Raw genomic sequence first — 23,021 nt, 5'->3', positions numbered from 1 at the left:
TCAGTCCCAAGTCCTTTTTAGACTCCAGCCCATTCTCAGACCCCAGCCTATTTTCAGTCCCCCATTTTGAAACCCTAGCCCATTTTCAGAACCCAGCCCATTTTGAAACCATAGCCCATTTTCAGAACCCAGCCAGTTTTAAGGCTCCAGTCCATATTCAGACTCCAGCCCATTTTCAGACTCCGGCCCATTTTCAGGGGGGGGGTTTGGGTGGTTTTCAGTCACCAGTCCTTTTGCAGACTCCAGCCCATTTTCAGGACTCCAGCCTATTTTCAGTCTCCAGTCCCTTTAAGACTACATCCCAATTTCAAAACTCCTGCCCATTTTCAGACTGCAGACCCATAATCAGACTCCAGGTCCCATTTTATGACTCCACAATCCCATTTTCAGACCAAAGCCCCATTCCCATTTTAGACTACATGCCATTTTAAGACTCCAGCCCATTTCAAGACTTCAGCCCATATTCAGACTCAAACCCATTTTCAGACCCCAGCCCATTTTCAGACCCGGCACATTATCAGTCCCATCCTTTTCCGGACCCCATCCCTTTTTCAGACTTCCCCAGTCCCTTTTTCAGACCAACCACAATTTGTCAGACTTCCAATCCTTTTTCAGACTTACATCATATTGAAGACTCCAGCCCATTTCAAACTACAGCCCATTCTCAGACTCCAGCCCAGTTTCAGATTCCAGTCCATATTCACACCACACAACATAAATGCAAACTTCATCCCAGTTTCAGATTCCAGGCCCATTTTAAAATCTCCAGGCCCATATTCAGAAACGATAAACCATATTCGGACTTCCATCTCATTTTCAGACCCCAGCCCTTTTAGGTTCCCGTCCCTTTTCTGATTGGGCAAATTTCAGGACTCCAGCCCATATTTCCACTCCGCCAAATATTGGGACCCCCAACCCCATTTCCAGAAACATATTATTTTCAGATACAGCCCATATTTTAGGACTCCGGAACATTTCAGACTCAAGTCCCATTTTCAGACCCAAGCTCATTCAGTACCCAGCCCTTTTTAGACTCCAGACCTTTTCAGACCCCAATTCATTTCAGACTACATCCATATTCAGGACCCCAGAAATAATTTCAGACTCCAGTCCATTTTAAGACCCAAGCCTCATTTTTCAGTCCCCAGCCCTTTTTTTTCAGACTCCAAACTTTTTCAAAACACCCAGCCCATTTTTCAGTCCCCCCACATTCCTTTTTCATAATCCCAAGGCCCATTTTCCAGACTTCCAGCCAACTTTACCTCCCTCCCCATTTAAAGACTCCAGCCCTAGGCAGCCTCCAAATCCATTTTAAAGACTCCGCCTATGTTCCAGACCCCAGCACATTTTTCAGGACTCCAGCCCTATTTCAGAATCCAGCCAATTTTAGCCCAAGCCCATTTTTCACTCCCTAAGCCATTTTTCAGATTTCATCCATTTTTCTCTAGCCCATATCCCGATCCAGGTCCATTTTCAGCTCCATCCCATTTTCGACTCCCGCACATTCTAGAACTCCGGCCCATTAATTCAGACCCAGGACCATTTCAGAACCCCAGCCCAGTTTCAGTCCTAGTACTATTTCCAATAAGGCAATTTCACTCCCAGTTTTTCATATCCAGCCCATTTCAGACCCAGCCACTTTCACCTTCCCTCCCATTTAAGACTCCAGCCTATTCAGCATCCCAATCCATTTTAAGACTCCAGCCTATGTTCAGACCCCAGCACATTTTCAGACTCCAGCCCATATTCAGACTCCAGCCCATTTTAGCCCAAGCCCATTTTCACTCCCTAGCCATTTTCAGATTTCAGTCCATTTTCTCTAGCCCATATCCAGACTCCAGTCCATTTTCAGACTCCATCCCATTTTCAGACCCCCGCACATTCTAGAACTCCAGCCCATATTCAGACTCCAGACCATTTTCAGACCCCAGCCCAGTTTCAGTCCCCAGTCCTATTTCAATAAAGGCAATTTCCAGACTCCAGTCCATATTCAGGCTCCAACCCATTTTCAGACACCAGCCCATATTCAGATTCTAGTCCATTTTCCGAGTCCAGTCCATATTCAGACCTTAGCCCTTTTTCAGACTCCAGCACATTTTAAGACTCCAGCCCATATCACACTCCAGCCAGTTTTCACGCCCCAGTCCATTTTCAATCCCCAGCCCATTTTCAGGCTCCAGTCCATTTTCAGACCCAGCCCATTATCAGTCCCGTCCTTTTTCAAACCCCATCCCTTTTTCAGACTTCAGTCCATATTCAATCTCAAGCCCATTTTCAGACTAGAGTCAATTTTCAGACTCCAGCCCATATTGAGACCCCAACCCATTTTCAAACTACAGCCCATCTCGTACTCCAGCCCAGTTTCAGATTCCAGTCCATACTCAGACCCCAGCTCATATTCAGACTCCAAACCATATCCAACTCAAGCCCATTTTTAGAACCCAGCCAATTTGCAGTCCCTAGTCCTTTTTCTGATTCTGGCCCATTTTCAGACTCCAGCCCATATTCAGATTCCAGACAATATTCAGACCCCAGCCCATTTTCAGACCCCAGTTCATTTTCAGACTACAGCTATATTCAGACTCCGGAGCATTTTCAGACTCCAGTCCATTTTCACACCCAAGCTCATTTTCAGTCCCCAGCCCTTTTTCAGACTCCAGCCATTATCACACTCTGGCCCATTTTCAGATTCCAGCCAATTTTCAAACTCCAGTTAATATTCAGACTGCAGCCCATTTTCAGACCTAAGCCATTTTCTGACCCAAGCCCATTTTCAGACCCCAGCCCATTTGCAGTCCATAGTCCTTTTTCAGACTACACCCACTATCAGACTTCAGCCTATTTTCAGACCCCAGCCCATTTTCAGTCCACAGTCCTTTTTCAGATTCTGACATATTTTCAGACTCCACCCTATATTCATACTCCTGTCCATTTTCTGACCCTAGCCCATTTTCAGACCCCACACCATATTCAGACTTCAGCCAATTTTCAGATTCCAGTCCATAACCAGATTCCAGCCAATTCTCAGACTCCAGTCATTTCCAGACTCCAGGCCATTTTCAGACTCCAGTCTATATTCAGACCAGTCCATTTTCATACTCCAGCTAATATTTGGACTACAGCCCATTTTCAGACTCCAACCATTTTTGGACCCCAGTCCATTTTCAGTCCCAAGTCCTTATTTTAGACTCCAGCCCATTCTAAGACCCCAGCCCATTTTCAGTCCCCCATTTTCAGACCCTAGCCCATTTAAAAACCCTAGCCAATTTCTAGACCCCAGACCATTTTCAGACTCCAGCCCATTTTCAGTAACCAATCCTTTTGCAGACTCCAGCCCATTTTCAGTCTCCAGTCTCTTTTAAGACTCCAGCCCATTTTCAAACTCCAGCCCATTTTCAGACTGCAGCCCATATTCAGACTCCAGTCCATTTTATGACTCCAATCCAATTTTCAGACCAACCCCATTTTTAGACTGCAGGCCATTTTAAGACTCCAGCCCATTTCAAGACTTCAGCCCATATTCAGACTCCAACCCATTTTCAGACTCCAGCCCATTTTCAGTCCCCAGTTCTTTTTCAGACTCAGCCCATTTTCACACTCCACCCCATTTTCAAACCTCAGCCCAAATATTTTTAGTCCTTAGACATTTTTCAGACTCCAGCCCATATCAGACCTCAGCCCATTTTCAGACCCAAGCCTATTTTCAGTCACCAGTCATTTTTCAGATTCCGGCCTATTTTTAGACTCCACCCTATATTCATACTACATCCCATTTTCAGACACCAGCCATTTCAGACCCCATACCATATTCAGACTTCAGCCGATTTTCAGACTCCATCCCATAATCTGTTTCCAGCCAATTCACAGACTCCAGCCATTTTCAGACTCTAGTCAATATTCAGACCAGTCCATTTTCATACTCCAGCCAATATTTACACCACAGCCCATTTTCAGACTCAATACATTTTCAGACCCCAGCCCATTTTCAAACACCAGCCCATTTTCAGTCCCAAGTCCTTTTTTAGACTCCAGCTCATTCTCAGACCCCAGCCCATGTTCAAGTCCCCATTTTTAGACCCCAGCCCATTGTAAAACCCTAGCCCATTTTTAGACCCCAGCCCATTTTAAGGCTCCAGTCCATATTCAGCATACAGCCAATTTTCAGACTCCGGCCCATTTTCAGTCACCAGTCCTTTTGCAGACTCCAGCCCATTTTCGGTCTCCAGTCCCTTTTGAGACTCAAGCCCATTTTCATACTCTCAGTCCATATTCAGACTGCAGCCCATATTCAGACTCCAGCCCATTTTATGACTATAATCCCATTTTCAGACCAAAGCCCTTTTTTAGACTGCAGGCCACTTTAAGACCCCAGCCCATATCAAGACTCCAACCCATATTCAGACCCCAACCCATTTTCCGACTCCAGCCCATTTTAAGACTCCAGCCCATATTCAGACTCCAAGCTATATCAGACTCCAGCCCATTTTCAGACCCCAGCCCATTTGCAGTCCACAGTCCTTTTTCTGAATCCGGCCCATTTTCAGACTCCAGCCCATATTCAGATTCAAGCCAATTTTCATACCAGAGCCCATTTTCAGACCCCAGTTCATTTTCAGACTACAACCCATATTCAGACTTCGGAACATTTTCAGACTCCAGTTCATTTTCAGACCCAAGCTCATTTTCAGTCCCCAGCCCTTTTTCAGACTCGACATTATCACACTCCAGCCCATTTTCAGACTCCAGCCTATTTTCAGATTCCAGCCCATTTTTAGACACCAGCTCATATTCAGACTGCAGCCCATTTTCAGACCCAAGCCATTTACAGACTCCAACATATATTCAGACTCCAGCCCATTTTCAGAACCCAGCCCATTTTCATTCTTTAGTTCTTTTTCAGACTCCAGCCCATATCAGACCTCAGCCCATTTTCAGACCCCAGCCCATTTTCAGTCCACAGTTCTTTTTCAGATTCCAGCCCATTTTCAGACTCCACCCTATATTCATACTCCAGCCCATTTTCAGACCCATGCCCATTTGCAGGTCCCAAACCATATTCAGACTTCAGCAAATTTTCAGACTTCAGCCCATAATTAGATTCCAGCCAATTCTCAGACTCCAGCCATTTTCAGACTACAGTCAATATTCAGACCAGTCCATTTTCATACTCCACCCAATATTTAGACCACAGCCCATTTTTCAGACTCCCAGCCATTTTCAGACCCAGCTCATTTTTCAAAATTCCAGCCATTTTCAGTAAACTAAGTCCTTTTTTAGACCCCAGCCCATTCTCAGACCCCAGCCCATTTTCAGTCCCCATTTTCAAAACCTAGCCCATTTTCAAACCCTTGCCCACTTTTAGACACCAGCCCATTTTTAAATCACCAGTCCATATTCAGAACTCCAGCACCATTTTTCAGACTCCAGCCAATTTTTCAGTCACCAGTCCTTTTGCAGACTCCAGACCATGTTCAGTCTCCAATCCCTTTTAAGACTCCAGCCCATTTTCAAACTCCAGCCCATTTTCAAACTGCAGCCTATATTCAGACTCCAGTCCATTTCATGACTCCAATCCCATTTTCAAACCAAAGCCCATTTTTAGACTGCAGGCCACTTTAAGACTGCAGCCTATTTCAAAGACTCAACCCATATTCAGACTCCAAAACCATTTTTAGACTCCAGTCCCATTTCATTACATCAGCCCAGCCAAATTTTCAAATTCCAGCACATTTTCAGACTCCAACCCATTTTCAGACTCCAGCCCATTTTCATACCTCAGACAATTTTCAAATTCCAGCACATTTCCAGACTCCAGCTCATATTCAGACTCCAGGCCATTTCTAGACCACAGCCCATTTTCAGACCCTAACCAATTTTCAGACTTCAGCACATATTCAGACTCCTTCCCATTTTCAGACTCCAGTACATTTTCAGACCTCAACCCGTTTCCAGACTCCACCCCTTTTTAGGACTTCAGCCCATATACAGAGTCCCGCTTATTTTCAGACCCCACCCATTTTCAGTAATCAATCGTTTTTCACACTCCAGCCCTTTTTTAGATTCCACCCTATATTCAGACTCAAACCCATTTTCAGACTCCAGTCCTTTTTAAGACAAGCCCATTTTCAGATTTCAGCTCATTTTCAGACTCCAGCATATATTCAGACCTCTTTCCATTTTCAGACTCCAGCCCATAAACAGACCCCAGTCCATTTTCAGACTCCAGCCCATATTCAGACTCCAGACCATTTTCAGAATCCAGCCCACTTTCAGACCCCAGCCCATTTTCATTCCTCCATCCGTTTTCAGACCCCAGCCACTTCAGACATCAGTATATATTCAAACTCTAGCTCATTTTCAGACTCAATCCTATATTCAGGCTCCAGTCCATTTTCAGACTCCAGTCCATTTTCAGAATCCAACTCATTTTCAGACTCAAACCAATATTCAGACTCCAGCCAATTTTTAGACTCCAGTCCATTTCCAGTCTCCAGCCCATTTTAGACTTCAGCCCATTTTCAGACTCTAGCCCATGATCAGTCCCCAGTACCTTTTCAGACACCAGCCCATTTTCAGACTACAGCTCATATGCAGACTCCAGCCCATTTTCTGACTCCTGTGCATTTTATGACCACAGCCTATTTTCAGACCCAAGCCCATTTTTAGATCCCAGTCCATTTTCAGACTCCAGTCCATTTTCAGACTCCAGCCCACTTTAAGATGCAAGCAAATTTTCAGACTCTAGCCCACTTTCAGACTCCAGCATATATTCAGACTCCAGTCCATTCGAAGACTCCAGCCCATAAACTGACACCAGTCTATTTTCAGACATCAACCCATATTCAGACTCCAGTCCACTTTCAGAATCCAGCCCATTTTCAGACCCCAACAAATTTTCAGTACTTCATCTATTTTCAGACCACAGCCCATTTTCAGACTCTGGCATATATTCAGACTCCAGCTCATTTTCAGACTTCACCCTATATTCAGACTCCAGACCATTTTCAGACTCCAGTCCATTTTCAGACTCCAGCTCATTTTCAGACCAAAGCCCATTTTCAGACCAGCCAATTTTTAGACTCCAGTCCAATTTCAGTCTCTAGTCCATTTTAGACTCCAGCCCATTTTCAGACTCTAGTCCATTTTCAGACTCCTGGCTATATTCAGACCCTAGCCCATTTTCAGACCCCATCGCACTTGCAGACTCAATCCCATATTTAGACCTTTACCCATATTCAGACTCCACCCTATTTTCAGACCCAAGCCCATTTTCATTCCCTAGTCCTTTCTCAGACTCCAGCCTTTTTTAAGACTTCAGCCCATATCAGACTCCAGCCCATTTTTGACTCCAGCCAATTTCCAGACCCCATCCCATTTTCAAGTCTTTTTCAGATTCTGCCCCATTTTCAGACTCCAGCCCATATTCAGACTCCACCCCATTTTCAGAACCCAGACCATTTTTAGACTCCAACCCATTGTCAGACTCCAGCCGATATTGAGATTGCAGCCCATTTTCAGACTGCAGCCCATATTAAAACTTTAGCCCATTTTCAGACTCCAGACTCCAGCCCATTTTCAGTCACCAGTCCTTTTTCAGTCTCCAGCCCATTGCCAGACTCCAGCCGATTTTCAGATTCCAGCCCATTTTCAGACTTCAGCCCATATTCAGACCCCAGCCCATTTTCACTCCAGGGACATTTTCAGACTCCAGCCCATTTTCCGACTGCAACCCATTTTCAGACCCCAGCCGATTTTCAGTACCTAGTCTTTTTTCAGACCAGCCCATTTTAAGACTCCAGCTCATATTCAGATACCAAACCATATCAGACTCCAGCCCATTTTCAGAACCCAGCTCATTTGCAGTCCCCAGTCCTTTTTCTGATTCCGACCCATTTTCAGACTCCAGCCCATATTCAGACTCCAGCCAATTTTCAGACCCTAGCCCTTTATCAGACATCAGTAAATTTTCAGACTACAGTCCATATTCAGACTCCAGAACAAATTCAGACTCCAGTTCATTTTCAGACCCAAGCTCACTATCAGTCCCCAGCCCTTTTTCAGAATCCAGCCATTATCACACTCCAGCCCATTTTAAGACTCCAGCCCATTTTCTGATTCCAGCCCATTTTCAGACTCCAGCTCATATTCAGACTGTAGCCCATTTTCAGAACCAAGCCCTTCTTAGACTCCAGCCCATATTCAGACTCCAGCCCATTTTCAGACCCCAGCCCATTTTCAACCCTTAGTCCTTTTTCAGACTACAGCCCATATCAGACCTCAGCCCATTTTATGACCCCAGTCCATTTTCAGTCCACAGTCCTTTTTCAGATTCTGGCCCATTTTCAGACTCCATCCTATATTCATACTCCAGCCCATTTTCAGACCCATGCCCATTTTCAGACCCCAGACCATATTCAGACTTCAGCCAATTTTCAGACTCCATCCCATAATCAGATTCCTGCCAATTCTCAGACTCCAGGCCATTTTCAGACTCCATTCCATATTCAGACCAGTCCATTTTCATACTCCAGCCGATATTTAGACTACAGCCCATTTTCAGTCTCCAGCCATTTTCAGACCCCAGCCCATTCTCAGACACCAGCCCATTTTCAGTCCCAAGTCCCTTTTTAGACTCCAGCCCATTCTCAGACCCCAGTCCATTTTCAGTCCCCCATTTTCAGACCTGACCCATTTTGAAAACCTCACCCATTTTCAGAACCCAGCCCATTTTAAGGCTCCAGTCCATATTCAGACTCCAGCCCATTTTCAGACTCCAGCCCATTTCCAGTAACCAGTCCTTTTGCAGACTCCAGCCCATTTTCAGACTCCAGCCCATTTTCAGTCTCCAGTCCCTTTTAAGACTCCAGCCCATTTTCAAACTCCTGCCCATTTTCAGACTGCAGCGCATAATCAGACTCCAGTCCATTTTATGATTTCAATCCCATTTTCAGACCAAAGCCCATTTTTAGACTGCAGGCCATTTTAAGCCTTAAACGCCGAATGGACGTATTAAACGTCGAGTCAAAATGTCCCCCGAATGCCGAATGGACATACCATACGTCGACTCAAAAATATTTTTTTAAAAATTCGCGGAAAAATACTTATAGGCCTGCCAGCCGAAAACTCTTGAATCAAGCGCCTTTGGGGATGCTGGGAGTTCATGGATCGAGGTGTTGTTTTGTTTACAATCATGACGCAGGCGCGCAAGCGCGAATTTCTTTCTTGCCACACTAAAAAGTATCTGTGACACATCTCGGAAATTATTTCGTCGCTTTGACATAATTTTTGTACCATTTTAAATTAGCCGTTACATGGAGTATTATATTTGAAAATGTGCGCAAATCTATGTACAATACAATAAAAAAAATACTCATGATTGTAGCTTTTATAAGTTTTGAGATATTTTTATATAAATAACGATAATTGCCAAAATTTCAACCTTCGGTCAACTTTGACTCTACGGAAATGGTAAAAAAAAAGCAATTGTAAGCTAAAACTCTTATATTTTAGTAATATTCAATCATTTACCTTAATTTTGCAACTAATTGAAAGTCTCTAGCACAATATTTCGATTTATGGTGAATTTATGAAAAAACTTTTTCCTTACGTCCGGCGGGGTGGGAACTCTTCCGAAAAAAATCATACATGCGATTGTGGTAATGTTTGCACCATTTTAAAATTAGCTGTTACATAAAGTTTTATATATGGAAATGTGCGAAATTTCATACACAATACAACTAAAAACAACCCATGGTTGTAGCTTTTATCAATTTTGAAATATTTTCATATAAAAAATGATAAGTGACAAATTATCAACCTTTGGTCAACTTTGAGTCAACCGAAATAGTCGAAAAACGCAATTGTAAGCTACAACTCTTATATTCTAGTAATATTCAAGCATTTACCTTCATTTTGCAACAAATTGGAAGTCTCTAGCACAATATTTCGATTTATGGTGAATTTATGAAAAAAATAACATTTTCTTTACGTCCGCGCGGTAACTCTTCCGAAAAAAATCATACGTGCGATTGTGGTAATGTTTGCACCATTTTAAATTAGCCTTTACATAAAGTTTTATATATGAAAATGTGCGCAATTTCATGTAGAATACAAAATAAAATAATGTAAGGTTGTAGCTTTTCTCATTTTTGAAATATTTGTATATAAATCACGATAAATAGAAAAAAAACCACGTTCGGTCAACTTTGACTCTACCGAAATGGTCGAAAAACGCAATTGTATGCTAAAACTCGTACAGTCTAGTAATATTCAGTCATTTATCTTCATCTTGAAACAAATTCGAAGTCTCTAGCACAATATTTAGATTTATGGTGAATTTTAAAAAAAAAAAACTTTCCTTACCTCCACGCACGGATTCTCCGCCACAAATATCCGAAATGCGTATGTCCCATTCTCGGAATATTTGCTCCGTTTCATATTAGGCATTTCACAGAGTTTTATATATGGAAATATGCGCAATTTCATGTATAATAAAACGAAAATATTTGAAGGTTGTAGCTTTTCTTATTTCCGAAATAATTGCATATAAAAATATATATATAAAAAAATCGACATTCGGTCAACGTTAACTCGTCAGATATGGTCAAAAACTGCATTTGTAAGCTAATACTCTTACAGTATAGTAATATTCAATCATTTGTCTTCGTTTTGAAAGAAATTGGAAGTCTCTAAGAAAATATTTAGATTTATGGTGAATTTTTGAAAAAAATATTTGTTTACGTCCGCGCGTTACGAATTCATGCATTATTTTGTGATAATATTTTCTCTGTGTTGCTTTTATCGTTTTACAATGTATTATATATCAAAATGATTGCAATTTAGTGTACAATACAACGAAAAAAATAAACTCGTTAGCTTTTACCGTGTTTTGCACAGCGTGATTTTAATACAATTATGTATGATTTTTTTTTCGCTACCATATATAGCATGATTTACATATGATAATAATATTATTTTTCATTTCTGATATTTGCATACTAAACTTCAGGCAATGACAAAAAAAGGAGCCAAAAATTAACTCTTAATCTTCAAAACTAAGCGCGCTGTGATTTTTTGAAAAAGTTATTTTTTCCGCTTCCGCGCTCACTCAAAACCGGCTCCGGCATTCGGGAGACGTTTTGATTTTTACCGCTTCGGCGTTTAAGGGTTAAGACTCCAGCCCATTTCAAAACTTCAGCACATATTCAGACTCAAACCCATTTTCAGATTCCAGCCGATTTTCAGTCCCCAGTTCTTTTTCAGATACCAGCCTATTTTCAGACTCAGCCCATTTTCATACCTCTACCAATTTTTCAAATTCGCCAGGCCAATTCAGACTCTCAAGGCCCACCTTTTCAGGAGCTTACAGCCCATTTCAAAGAACCCCAGCCAATTTTCCAAATCCCCAAGTCCTATTTCAATCCAGGCCATTTCCAGACTCCAGTCCATATTCAGGTTCCAGCCCATTTTCAGACTCCAGCACATATTCAGACTCCAGTCCATTTTCAGACTCCAGCCCATATTCAGATCTTAGCCCATTTTCAGTCACCAGCCCATTTTCAGACTCCACCCCATATCACACTCCAGCCCGTTTTCAGACCCCAGTCCATTTTCAGTCCCCAGCCCATTTTCAGACTCCACCCCATTTTCAGACCCAGCATATTATGTCCCATCCTTTTTCAGACCCCATCCCTTTTTCAGACTTCAGTCCTTTTTCAGACTCCAGCCCATTTTCAGACTCCAATCAATTTGCAGACTCCATCCCATATTGAGACTCCAGCCCATTTTCAAACTACAGCCCATATCATACTCCAGCCCAGTTTCAGATTCCAGTCCATATTCAGACCCCAGCCCATATTCAAACTTCAGCCCAGTTTCAGATTCCAGCTCATTTTCAGACCCCAGCCCATTTGCAGTTCCCAGTCCATTTTCTGATTCCGGCAAATTTTCAGACGCCAGCCCATATTCAGACTCCAACAATATTCAGACCCCAGCCCATTTTCAGACATCAGTAAATTTTCAGACAACAGCGCATATTCAGACTCCGGAACATTTTCAGACTCCAGTCCATTTTCACAACCAAGCTCATTTTCAGTCCCCAGCCCTTTTTCAGAATCCAGCCATTATCACACTCCAGCCCATTTTCAGATTCCAGACAATTTTCTGATTCCAGCCCATTTTCAGACTCAAGCTCATATTCAAACTGCAGCCCATTTTCAGACCCAAGCAATTTTCCGACTCCAGCCCATATTAACACTCCAGGCCATTTTCAGACCCCAGCCCATTTTCTGTCCTTAGTCCTTTTTCAGACTATAGCCCATATCAGACATCAGCCTATTTTCAGAAGCCAGCCCATTTTAAGTACACAGTCCTTTTTTAGATTCTGGCCCATTTTCAGACTCCATCCTATATTCATACTCCAGCCCATTTTCAGACACCAGCCCAATTTCAGACCCCAGACCATATTCACACTTCAGCCAATTTTCAGACTCCAGCCCATAATCAGATTCCAGCTTATTCTCAGACTCCAGCCATTTTCAGACTCCAGCCCATTTTCAGACTCCAGTCCATATTCAGACCAGTCCATTTTCATACTCCAGCCGATATTTAGACCATAGCCCATTTTCAGTCTCCAGCCATTTTCAGACCCCACCCCATTTTCAGACACCAGCCCATATTTAGTCCCAAGTTCTTATTTTAGACTCCAGTCCATTCTCAGTCCCCCATTTTCAGACCTGACCCATTTTGAAACCCTCACCCATTTTCAGAAACCAGCCCATTTTAAGGCTCCAGTCCATATTCAGACCCCTGCCCATTTTCAGACTCCGGCCCATTTTCAGTCACCAGTCCTTTTGCAGACTCCAGCCCATTTTCAAACTCCAGCCCATTTTCAGTCTCCAGTCCCTTTTAAGACTCCAGCCCATTTTCAAACTCCTACCCATTTTCAGACTGCAGCCCATAATCAGACTCCAGTCCATTTTATGATTCCAATCCCTTTTTCAGTCCAAAGCCCATTTTTAGACTGCATGCCATTTTAAGACTCCAGCCTATTTCAAAACTTCAGCCCATATTCAGACTCAAACCCATTTTCAGACTCCAGCCCATTTTATGTCCCCAGTTCTTTTCTAGACTCCAGCCCATTTTCAGACTCGGACCATTTTCATACCTCTGCCAATTTTTTAATTCCAGCCCATATTCAGACTCTTGCCCATTTTCAGACTACAGCCCATTTTAAGACCCCAGCCAATTTTCAGTCCCCAGTCCTATTTCAATCCAGGCCATTTCCAGACTCCAGTCCCATTTTCCCCATTATTTTCTTCCAGCCCATTTTTCAGACCCCAGCCAATTTCAGTCCCCCAGTCCTATTTCAATTTCCAGCCATTTCCAGACCCCTCCAGTCATATTCCAAGCGTCCATCCCATTTTCAGACTCCAGCCCATATTCAGACTCCAGCCCATTTTCAGACTCCAGCCCATATCACACTCCAGCCCATTTTCAGACCCCAGTCCATTTTCATTACCAGCCCATTTTCAGACTCCAGTCCATTTTCAGACCCAGCACATTATCAGTCCCATCCTTTTTCGACCCATCCCTTTTTTAGACTTCAGTCCTTTTTCAGACTCAAGCCCATTTTCAGACTCCAATCAATTTTCAGACTCCATCCCATGTTGAGACTCTAGCCCATTTTCAAACTACAGCCCATCTCATACTCCAGCCCAGTTTCAGATTCCAGTCCATATTCAAACTTCAGCCCAGTTTCAGATTCCAGCCCCTTTTAAGACTCCAGCCCATATTCACACTCCAAACCATATCAGACTCCAGCTCATTTTCAGACCCCAGCCCATTTGCAGTTCACAGTCCTTTTTCTGATCCCTGCCCATTTTCAGACTCCAGCCCATATTCAGACTCCAGACAATATTCAGACCCCAGTCCATTTTCAGACATCAGTATATTTTCAGACTACAGCCCATATTCAGACTCCGGAACATTTTCAGACTCCAGTCCATTTTCACCCCCCAAGCTCATTTTCAGTCCCCAGCTCTTTTTCAGAATCCAGCCATTATCACACTCCAACCCATTTTAAGATTCCAGCCCATTTTCTGATTCCAGCACATTTTCAGACTCCAGCTCATATTCAGACTGCAGCCCATTTTCAGACCCAAAACATTTTCAGACTCCAGTCCATTTTCAGACCCCAGCCCATTTTCAGCCTTTAGTCCTTTTTCAGACTACATCCCATAACAGACCTCTGCCCATTTTCAGACCCCAGCCAATTTTCAGACCCACACCCATTTTCAGACCACAGACCATATTCAGACTCCAGCCATTTTCAGACTCCAGGACATTTTCAGACTCCAGTCCATATTCAGACCAGTCCATTTACATACTCCAGCTGATATTTAGACCACAACCCATTTTCAGTCCCCAGTCATTTTCCGACCCCAGCCCATTTTCAGACACCAATCCATTTTCAGTCCCAAGTACTTTTTTAGACTCCAGCCCATTCTCAGACCCCAGCCCATTTTCAGTCCACCATTTTGAAACCCTAGCCCATTTTGAAACCCTAGCCCATTTTCAGAACCCAGCCCATTTTGAAACCATAGCCCATTTTCAAAAACCAGCCCATTTTAAGGCTCCAGTCCATATTCAGACTCCAGCCCATTTTCAGACTCCGGCCCATTTCCAATCACCAGTCCTTTTGCAGACTCCAGCCTATTTTCAGTCTCCAGTCCCTTTTAAGACTCCAGCCCATTTTCAAACTCCTGCCCATTTTCAGACTGCAGTCCATAATCAGACTCCAGTCCATTTTATGACTCAAATCCCATTTTCAGACCAAAGCCCATTTTTAGACTGCATGCCATTTTAAGACTCCAGCCCATTTCAAGACTTCAGCCCATATTCAGACTCAAACCTATTTTCAGACTCCAGCCCATTTTCAGTCCCCAGTTCTTTTTCAAACTCCAGCCCATTTTCAGACTCAGCCCATTTTTATACCTCTGCCAATTTTCAAATGCCAGCCCATATTCAGAATCTAGCCCCTTTTCAGACTACAGCCCATTTTCAGACTACAGCCCATTTTAAGTCCCCAGCCAATTTTCAGTCCCCAGTCCTATTTTAATCCAGTCCATTTCCAGACTCCAGTCCATATGCAGGCTCCAGCCCATATTCAGACTCCAGCCCATATTCAGACTCCAACCCATATTCAGACTCCAGTCTATTTTCAGAATCCAGCCCATATTCAGATCTTAGCCCTTTCAGACTCCAGCCCATTTTCAGACTCCAGCCCATATCACACTCCACCCTGTTTTCAGACTCCAGTCCATTTTCAGTCCCCAGCCCATTTTCAGACTACAGCCCATTTTCAGACTACAGCCCATTATCAGTCCCATCCTTTCCCAGATCCCATCCCTTTTTCAGACTTCAGTCCTTTATCAGACTCCAGCCCATTTTCAGACTTCAATCAATTTTCAGACTCCATCCCATATTGAGACTCCAGCCCATTTTCAAACTACAGCCCATCCTCATACTCCAGCCCAGTTTCAGATTCCAGTCCATATTCCCACCACACAGCCATATTCAAACTTCATCCCAGTTTCAGATTCCAGCCCATTTTAAGTATCCAGCCCATATTCAGACTCCAAACCATATCCGACTCCATCTCATTTTCAGACGCCAGCCCATTTGCAGTTCCCAGTCCTTTTTCTGATTCGGGCAAATTTTCAGACTCCAGCCCATATTCAGACTCCAACCAATATTGAGACCCAAGCCCATTTCCAGACATCAGTAAATTTTCAGACTACAGCCATATTCAGACTCTGGAACATTTTCAGACTCCAGTCCATTTTCAGAACCAAGCTCATATTCAGTCCCCAGCCCTTTTTTAGACTACCGACCATTTTCAGACCCGATCATTTTCAGACCCGATCATTTTCAGACTACAGTCCATATTCAGACTCCAGAACAATTTTTTACTTCAGTCCATTTCAAGACCTAAGCTCATTTTCAGTCCCCAGCCCTTTTTCAGACTCCAGCATATTTTCAAACACCAGCCCATTTTCAGTCCCCAGTCCTTTATTAGACTCCAGCCCATTTTCAGACTCCAGCCACTTTCATCCTCCCTCCCATTTTAAGACTCCAGCCCCTATTCAGTCTCCAATATATTTTAAGACTCCAGCCTATGTTCAGACCCCAGCACATTTTCAGATTCCAGCCCATATTCAGACTCCAGCCCATTTTAGCCCAAGCCTATTTTCAGTCCCTAGCCCATTTTCAGATTTCAGTCCATTTTCTCTAGCCCATATCCAGACTCAAGTCCATTTTCAGACTCCAGCCCATTTTCAGACCCTAGCATATTTTAGAACTCCAGCCCATACTCAGACTCCAGACCATTTTCAGACCTCAGCCCAGTTTCAGTCCCCAGTCCTATTTCAATCCAGGCAATTTCCAGACTCCAGTCCATATTCAGACCTTAGCCTTTTTTCGGAATCCAGCACATTTTAAGACTCCAGCCCATATCACACTCCAGCCAGTTTTCACACCCCAGTCCATTTTCAATCCCCAGCCTATTTTCAGACTCAAGTCCATTTTCAGACCCATCCCATTATCAATCCCATCCTTTTTCAGACCCTATCCCTTTTTCAGACTTCAGTCCATTTTCAGACTCAAGCCCATTTTCAGACTACAGTCAATTTTCAGACTCCAGCCCATATGGAGACTCCAACCCATTTTCAAACTACAGCCCATCTCGTACTCCAGCCCAGTTTCAGATTTCAGTCCATACTCAGACCCCAGCCCATATTCAGACTCCAAACCATATCCGACTCAAGCCCATTTTTAGACCTCAGCCCATTTGCAGTCCCTAGTCCTTTTTCTGATTCCGGCCCATTTTCAGACTCCAGCCCATATTCAGACTCCAGACAATTTTCAGACCCCAGCCCATTTTCAGACCCCAGTTCATTTTCTGACTACAGCCTTAGATTCAGGACTCCCAGGAACATTTCCAGACTCCCAGTCCATTTTCAGAACCCAAGTCCAATTTTTCCAGTCCCCAGTCCTTTTTCAGACTCCAGCCATTATCACACTCCGGCCCATTTTCAGATTCCAGCCCATTTTCAGATTCCAGCCCATTTTCAGACTCCAGCTAATATTCAGAAAGCAGCCCATTTTCAGACCCAAGCCATTTTCAGACTCCAGCACATATTCAGACTCCAGCCCATTTTCAGACCCCAGCCCATTTGCAGTCCTTAGTCCTTTTTCAGATTACAGCCCATATCAGACCTCAGCCTATTTTCAGACCCCAGCCCATTTTCAGTCCACAGTCCTTTTTCAGATTCTGGCACATTTTCATACTCCAGCCCATTTTCAGACCCCAGACCATATTCAGACTTAGGCCGATTTCAGACTCCAGCCAATAATCAGATTCCAACCAATTCTCAGACTCCAGCAATTTACAGACTCCAGGCCATTTTCAGACTCCAGTCCATATTCAGACCAGTCCATTTTCATACTCCAGCCGATATTTAGACTACAGCACATTTTCAGGCTCCAGCCATTTTCAGACCCCAGCCATTTTCAGACCCCAGCCCATTTTCAGTCCCAAGTCCTTATTTTAGACTCCAGCCCATTCTCAGACCCCAGCCCATTTTCAGTCCCCCATTGTCAGACCCTAGACTATTTTGAAACCCTAGCCCATTTTTAGACACCAGACCATTTTCAGACTCCAGCCCAATTTCAGTAACCAGTCCTTTTGCAGACTCCAGCCCATTTTCAGACTCCAGCCCATTTTCAGTCTCCAGTCTCTTTTAAGACTCCAGCCCATTTTCAAACACCAGCCCATTTTCAGACTGCAGCCCATATCCAGACTCAAGTCCATTTTATGACTCCAATCTAATTTTCAGACCAAGCTCATTTTTAGACTGCATGCCATTTTAAGACTCCAGCCCATTTTCTGATTCCAGCCCATATTCAGAATACAACCCATTTTCAGACTCCAGCCCATTTTCAGTCCCCAGTTCTTTTTCAGACTCCAGCCCATTTTCAGACTCCACCCCATTTTCATACCTCAGCCCAAATATTTTCAGTCCTTAGTCCTTTTTCACACCCCAGCCCATATCAGACCTCAGCCCATTTTCAGACCCAAGCCCATTTTCAGTCACCAGTCCTTTTTCAGATTCCGGCCTTTTTTCAGACTCCTGCCTATATTCATACTCCAGCCCATTTTCAGACACCAGCCCATTTTCAGACCCCATACCATATTCAGACTTCAGCCGATTTTCAGACTCCATCCAATAATCTGATTCCAGCCAATTCACGGACTCTAGCCATTTTCAGACTCTAGTCAATATTCAGACCAGTCCATTTTCATACTCCACCCAATAGTTAGACCACAGCCCATTTTTAGACTCAATCCATTTACAGGCCCCAGCCCATTTTCAAACACCAGCCCATTTTCAGTCCAAAGTCCTTTTTTAGACTCCAGCCCATTCTCAGACCCCAGCCCATGTTCAGTTCCCCATTTTTAGACCCCAGCCCATTGTAAAACCCAAGCCCATTTTTAGACCCCAGCCCATTTTAAGGATCCAGTCCATATTCAGACTCCAGCCCATTTTCAGACTCTGGCCCATTTTCAGTCACCAGTCCTTTTGCAGACTCCAACCCATTTTCAGTCTCCAGTCCCTTTTGAGACTCAAGCCCATTTTCATACTCTCAGTCCATTTTCAGACTGCAGCCCATATTCAGACTCCAGCCCATTTTATGACTATAATCCCATTTTTAGACAAAAGCCCATTTTTAGACCAGAGGCCACTTTGAGACCCCAGCCCATCTCAAGACTCCAACCCATATTCAGACCCCAACCCATTTTCCGACTCCAGCCAATTTTAGGACTCCAGCCCATATTCAGACTCTAAGCCATATCAGACTCCAGCCCATTTTCAGACCACAGCCCATTTACTGTCCACAGTCCTTTTTCTGATTCCGTCCCATTTCCAGACTCCAGCCCATATTCAGACTCAAGCCAATTTTCATACCATAGCCCATTTTCAGACACCAGTTCATTTTCAAACTACAACCCATATTCAGACTTTGGAACATTTTCAGACTCCAGTCCATTTTCAGACCCAAGCTCATTTTCAGTCCCCAGCCCTTTTTCAGACTCGCCATTATCACACTCCAGCCCATTTGCATACTCCAACCTATTTTCAGATTCCAGCCCATTTTCAGACTCCAGCCTATTTTCAGATTCCAGCCCATTTTAGACACCAGCTCATATTCAGACTGCTGCCCATTTTCAAACCCAAGCCATTTTAAGACTCCAGCATATATTCAGACTCCAGCCCATTTTCAGAACTCAGCCTATTTTCATTCTTTACTCCTTTTTCAGACTCCAGCCCATATCAGACTCAGCCCATTTTCAGACTCCACCCTATATTCATACTCCAGCCCATTTTCAGATCAATGCTCATTTTCAGGCCCAAAACCATATTCAGACTTCAGCAAATTTTCAGACTTCAGCCCATAATCAGATTCCAGCCAATTCTCAGACTCCAGCCATTTTCAGACTACAGGCCATTTTCATTCTCCAGCCAATATTCAGACCAGTCCATTTTCATACTCCAGCCAATATTTAGACCACAGCCCATTTTCAGACTCCAGCCATTTTCAGACCCCAGCCCATCTTCAAACACCAGCCCATTTTCAGTCCCGAGTCTTTTTTTAGACCCCAGCCCATTCTCAGACCCCAGCCCATTTTCAGTCCCTTTTTCAGACCCTAGCCCATTTTGAAACCCTAACCCATTTTTAGACCCCAGCCCATTTTAAGGCTCCAGTCCAAAATTCAGACTCCAGCACCATTTTCAGACTCCAGCCAATTTTCAGTCACCAGTCTTTTTGCAGACTCCAGACCATGAGGAGTCTCCAATCCCTTTTAAGACTCCAGCCCATTTCAAGACTCCAACCCATATTCAGACTCTAACCCATTTTCAGACTCCAGCCCATTTTCACACCTCAGCCAATTTTCAAATTCCAGCACATTTTCAGACTCCAACCCATTTTCAGACTCCCGCCCATTTTCATACCTCAGACAATTTTCAAATTCCAGCACATTTCCAGACCATCCCATTTTCAGACTCCAGGCCATATTCAGACTCAAGGCCATTTCTAGACCACAGCCCATTTTCAGACCCTAACCAATTTTCAGATTTCAGCCCATATTCTGACTCCTGCCCATTTTCAGACTCCAGTCCATTTTCAGACATCAACCCGTTTCCAGACTCCAGCCCATTTTAGGACTTCAGCCCATTTTCAGTAATCAATCGTTTTTCACACTCCAGCCCTTTTTTAGATTCCACCCTATATTCAGACTCGAACCCATTTTCAAACTCCAGCCCTTTTTAAGACAAGCCCATTTACATATTTCAGCCCATTTTCGACTCCAGCATATATTCAGACCTCCGTCCATTTTCAGACTCCAGCCCATAAACAGACCCCATTCTATTTTCAGACTCCAGCCCATATTCAGACTCCAGACCATTTTCAGAATCCAGCCCACTTTCAGACCCCAGCCCATTTTCATTCCTCCATCCGTTTTCAGACCCCAGCCCATTTTCAGACTACAGCATATATTCAAACTCTAGCTCATTTTCAGACTCCACCCGTCATTCAAGCTCCAGTCCATTTTCAGACTCCAGTCCATTTTCAGACTCCAGCTCATTTTCATACTCAAACCAATATACAGACTCCAGCCAATTTTTAGACTCCAGTCCATTTCCAGTCTCCAGCCCATTTTAGACTTCAGCCCATTTTCAGACCAGCCCATGATCAGTCCCCAGTACCTTTTCCGACACCAGCCCATTTTCAGACCACAGCTCATATGCAGACTCCAGCCCATTTTCAGACTCCTGTCCATTTTATGACCCCAGCCTATTTTCAGACCCCAGCCCATTTTTAGATCCCAGTCCATTTTCAGACTCCAGCCCATTTTCAGACTCCAGCCCACTTTAAGATGCAAGCCAATTTTCAGACTCCAGCCCATTTTCAGACTCCAGCATATATTCGGACTCCAGTCCATTCGAAGACTCCAGCCCATAAACTGACACCAGTCCATTTTCAGACACCAACCTATATTCAGACTCCAGTCCACTTTCAGAATCCAGCCCATTTTCAGATTCCAACCCATTTTCAGTCCTCCATCCATTTTCAGACCACAACCCATTTTCAGACTCTGGCATATATCCAGACTCCAGCTCATTTTCAGACTTCACCCTATATTCACACTCCAGACCATTTTCAGACTCCATTCCATTTTCAGACTCCAGCTCATTTTCAGACCCAAGCCCATATTCAGACTCCAGCCAATTTTAAGACTCCAGTCCATTTTAGACTCCAGTCCATTTTAGATATAGTCCATTTTCAGACTCCAGGCTATATTCAGACCCTAGCCCATTTTCAGACCCCATTGCACTTGCAGACTCAATCCCATATTCAGACTCCAACCCATATTCAGACTCCACCCTATTTTCAGACCCAAGCCCATTTTCATTCCCTAGTCCTTTCTCAGACTCCAGCCTTTTTTAAGACTTCAGCCCATATCAGACTCCAGCTCATTTTCAGACTCCAGCCAATTTCCAGACCCCATCCCATTTTCAAGTCTTTTTCAGATTCTGCCCCATGTTCAGACTCCAGCCCATATTCAGACTCCACCCCATTTTTAGACCCCAGACCATTTTTAGACTCCAACCATTGTCAGACTCCAGCCGATATTGAGATTTCAGCCCATTTTCAGACTGCAGCCCATATTAAGACTTTAGCCCATTTTCAGACTCCAGTCCATTTTCATACTCCAGCCAATTTTCATACTCCAGCCAATTTTCAGTCACCAGTCCTTTTTCAGTCTCCAGCCCATATTCATACTCCAGCCCATTGCCAGACTCCAGCTGATTTTCAGATTCCAGCCCATTTTCAGACTTCAGCCCATATTCAGACCCCAGCCCATTTTCAGTCCAGGGACATTTTCAGACTCCAGCCCATTTTCCGACTGCAACCCATTTTCAGACCCCAGCCAATTTTCAGTACCTAGTCTTTTTTCAGACCAGCCCATTTTAAGACTCCAGCTCATATTCAGACACCAAACCATATCAGACTCCAGCCCATTTTCAGAACCCAGCTCGTTTGCACTCCCCAGCCTTTTTCTGATTCCGACACATTTTCAGACTCAAGCCCATATTCAGACTCCAGCCAATTTTCAGACCCTAGCCCTTTTACAGACTCCAGTTCATTTTCAGACTACAGTCCATATTCAGACTCCAGAACATTTTCAGACTCCAGTTCATTTTCAGACCCAAGCTCATTTTTAGTCCCCAGCCCTTTTTCAGAATCCAGCTATTATCACACTCCAGCCCATTTTAAGACTCCAGCCCATTTTCTGATTCCAGCCCATTTTCAGACTCCAGCTCATATTCAGACTGCAGCCCATTTTCAGAACCAAGCCATTTTCAGACTCCAGCCCATATTCAGACTCCAGCCCATTTTTAGACCACAGCCCATTTTCAACCCTTAATCCTTTTTCAGACTACAGCCCATATCAGACCTCAGCCCATTTTAAGACACCAGCCCATTTTCAGTCCACAGTCCTTTTTCAGATTCTGGCCCATTTTCAGACCCATGCCCATTTTCAGATCCCAGACTATATTCAGACTTCAGGCAATTTTCAGACTCCATCCCATAATCAGATTCATGCCAATTCTCAGACTCAAGGCCATTTTCAGATTCCAGTCCATATTCAGACCAGTCCATTTTCATACTCCAGCCGATATTTAGACCACAGCCCATTTTCAGTCTCCAGCCATTTTCAGACCCTACCCCATTCTCAGACACCAGCCCATTTTCAGTCCCCCCAAGTTCCTTTTTTTAGACTCCAGACTTATCCTTTTTCAGACTACAGCCCATATCAGACCTCAGCCCATTTTAAGGACACCAGCCCGGTTTCAATCCACAGTCCTTTTTCAGATTTCGGGCCCATTTTA

General features: G+C 43.8%; 1 protein-coding gene across 1 annotated transcript; it reads left to right on the top strand.

Annotated features, from left to right (window-relative positions):
- The first annotated feature begins 21,001 nt into the window (after positions 1–21,001).
- LOC135195364 (neurofilament heavy polypeptide-like) lies at positions 21,002–22,075 on the top strand. Its single transcript, XM_064221625.1, has one exon. The coding sequence runs from the start codon at positions 21,002–21,004 to the stop codon at positions 22,073–22,075; it is 1,074 nt and encodes a 357-aa protein (XP_064077695.1).
- Positions 22,076–23,021: the final 946 nt, after the last annotated feature.

This window comes from Macrobrachium nipponense, chromosome 16 (assembly GCF_015104395.2).
Source record: "Macrobrachium nipponense isolate FS-2020 chromosome 16, ASM1510439v2, whole genome shotgun sequence".
NCBI classification, from domain to species: Eukaryota; Metazoa; Arthropoda; class Malacostraca; order Decapoda; family Palaemonidae; genus Macrobrachium; species Macrobrachium nipponense.
The sequence above is the reverse complement of the archived record's forward strand: the minus strand, read 5'-3'. Positions and strand labels throughout refer to the sequence as shown.